The sequence below is a fragment of the Rhinopithecus bieti genome, unplaced genomic scaffold, assembly GCF_001698545.2.
Source record: "Rhinopithecus bieti isolate Rb0 unplaced genomic scaffold, ASM169854v2 scaffold_13674, whole genome shotgun sequence".
NCBI lineage: Eukaryota > Metazoa > Chordata > Mammalia > Primates > Cercopithecidae > Rhinopithecus > Rhinopithecus bieti.
This window is the reverse complement of record NW_016807649.1, coordinates 397,972-400,348: the sequence shown is the minus strand read 5'-3', so window position 1 is coordinate 400,348 and position 2,377 is coordinate 397,972. Positions and strand designations below refer to the sequence as shown.

The window sequence follows — 2,377 nt, the reverse complement described above, 5'->3', positions numbered from 1 at the left end:
ATTTTTATCTGTTTTTTTTTTTTTTTTACTTTGCTCTATGGTATCACAGTAGAAAAGTTCAAGTGTAAACAAAAGCTTTTGATATGTCTAAATGAAGTTTTTCTTAACAGAGGGAATATTAGGCTACATCTTCTGGGATTTAGCAAATGGAATCTGGTAGTAGAAGTCAAAATAATGACCCGAAAATCCTGTGATTTATTTCTTAAAAAATGCTTTTGTATCCAATATATCATTTGATCTACAGCCTCGTTAGCACAGCATGAAAAGGTAGAATTTTCCAAAAGTATACCTGTTTCCATCTGTTGTCTCAACCACCTGTCTCAATTACCGTTTCTACTGAGATTTTTTGTTCATGTTTACCCTTTATTTTCAATTATGTGCGAAAATCAGAGTACTCTCTTATGTCATACAAACTTTAATATCATTTTTTTCCTTTATTCCTTCAGTGGAACCTTAAGTATTGGCATTCCTCAAGATTCAGTTCTTTATCCTCTTTCCTTTTATTATTAACCATGCAAGCCCTTCCTTGGAGATCTTACTTACTTGCAGGGTCTCCTTCAATTGACACTTTCACAAATGACTTTTTTTTCTTGAGACGCAGTCTTGCTCGGTTGCCAGGCTGGAGTGCAGCGGCGCGATCTCGGCTCACTGAAACTTCCGCCTCCCGTGTTCAAGCAATTGTCTTGCCTCAGCCTCCCAAGTAGCTGGGATTACAGGCGCACGCCACCACGCCCAACTAGTTTTTGTATTTTAGTAGAGACGGGGTTTCACCACGTTGGCCAGGATGGTCTCTATCTCCAGACCTCGCGATCCGCCAGCCTCGGCCTCCCAAAGTGCTGGGATTACAGAAGTGAGCTACCGCGCCTGGCCACAAACGACTTCTATGTGAATGTCTCCAGTACTGATCTCTCTCCTCAGAACTTACTTGATGAATTTTTAGATTCACATTTCTAAATTTCTTGTAGGAAGCCATAAATTAGTGTCTTTCAACTAAAGGACATTAAAAGAAGACTAGGGTCAGGTTTAGGGACAGACAAGTTCGTGTGTATGAGTTAATGTTTGCATATACTGCAAAGATAAACCAAATTAATTTTCGATTTTGGTTTCTTTATATTAATCAACTTTTTCTATACGTTAAACTTGGTCCTTGTTTTTAGGTCATATAAGTACAGAAACCCAAGATAGCTTATCATCAGGCTGATAACATGTGCTTTACATTTTTCAGTCTTCCAAACATTTCATAATATGTTATCTTGAATTTCAATAGCACACTTGTATAAATGTTCAACAACTTATAGAAAATATGCATTTCTAAAATTCAAATCAGTTTCCTTAATCGATTTGTCATTATGCTTTAAAATCATTCTTGGATGATGAGTTGGATGACCGAAAAGAATCCCACACAGTTTCCGAAAGGCTTGTGACGGTAGGTTAGGCTGGACTTTCAACATAAGGGAATATTTACCAAATAAAAGGCCATTGATTTTTGTATTAGACAAAGACATCTGGAAATTGCTAGATGGGTTTAGGGATTCTAGTCACTCTAAGAAGAATATAGAGGTAAGCCACATCTGACTCATGGGCATATTCCAAGTTATCATTTTCCTTCCTACATCCTTACAAGGTTCAAGGAGAATCTGTCAATGGCTCTGAAGCCAGGCTCAGGAGGTGCACTGGTATTCCGCGAATGGGACACTTTGCTTCATTCCTTCAGTATAAGCTCCCCTGCAAGCTTTGTGCAGAGAGGCGGGAAAAGGGGCTATCATCCCCTTAAATGAATAGCCGAGTTAGTGAGTATATAAGATCTATTTTGCTTGTTATTCATTAATGGGGAAGCAAACATAGGTAAAATCACATAATGGTGGAGATTACCCCGTATGAAACAAACTGACCACAGTCACTATGACACCTCCAGCTGGTGACTAGCCTGACCAACCTCCCCGGCTCCGCGCGCCCAGTGGGGGCCCGGGCCGGAAAAGCGCGGCAGGGGGCGTGGCCCCGAGGAGGTGGAGACAAGATGGCCGCCCAGAGCGCTTGGAGGACCTAAGAGGCGGTGGCCGGGGCCACGCCCCGGGCAGGAGGGCCGCTCTGTGCGCTCCCGCTCTATGATGCTTGCGCGCGTTCCCCGCGCGCCGCGCTGCGGGCGGGGCGGGTCTCCGGGATTCCAAGGGCTCGGTTACGGAAGAAGCGCAGCGCCGGCTGGGGAGGGGGCTGGATGCGCGCGCACCCGGGGGGAGGCCGCTGCTGCCCGGAGCAGGAGGAGGGGGAGAGCGCGGCGGGCGGCAGCGGCGCTGGCGGCGACTCCGCCATAGAGCAGGGGGGCCAGGGCAGCGCGCTCGCCCCGTCCCCGGTGAGCGGCGTGCGCAGGGAAGGCGCT

At 45.9% G+C, this 2,377-nt stretch overlaps 1 protein-coding gene across 1 annotated transcript in view; it reads left to right on the top strand.

Annotated features, from left to right (window-relative positions):
- The first annotated feature begins 2,010 nt into the window (after positions 1-2,010).
- The window catches only part of MBD2 (methyl-CpG binding domain protein 2), a 69,428-nt gene continuing 69,061 nt past the window's right edge, over positions 2,011-2,377 (top strand). The window contains exon 1 of the mRNA XM_017882981.1: positions 2,011-2,377. Coding sequence (XP_017738470.1) covers positions 2,216-2,377 — 162 coding nt within the window. The 5' untranslated portion in view covers positions 2,011-2,215.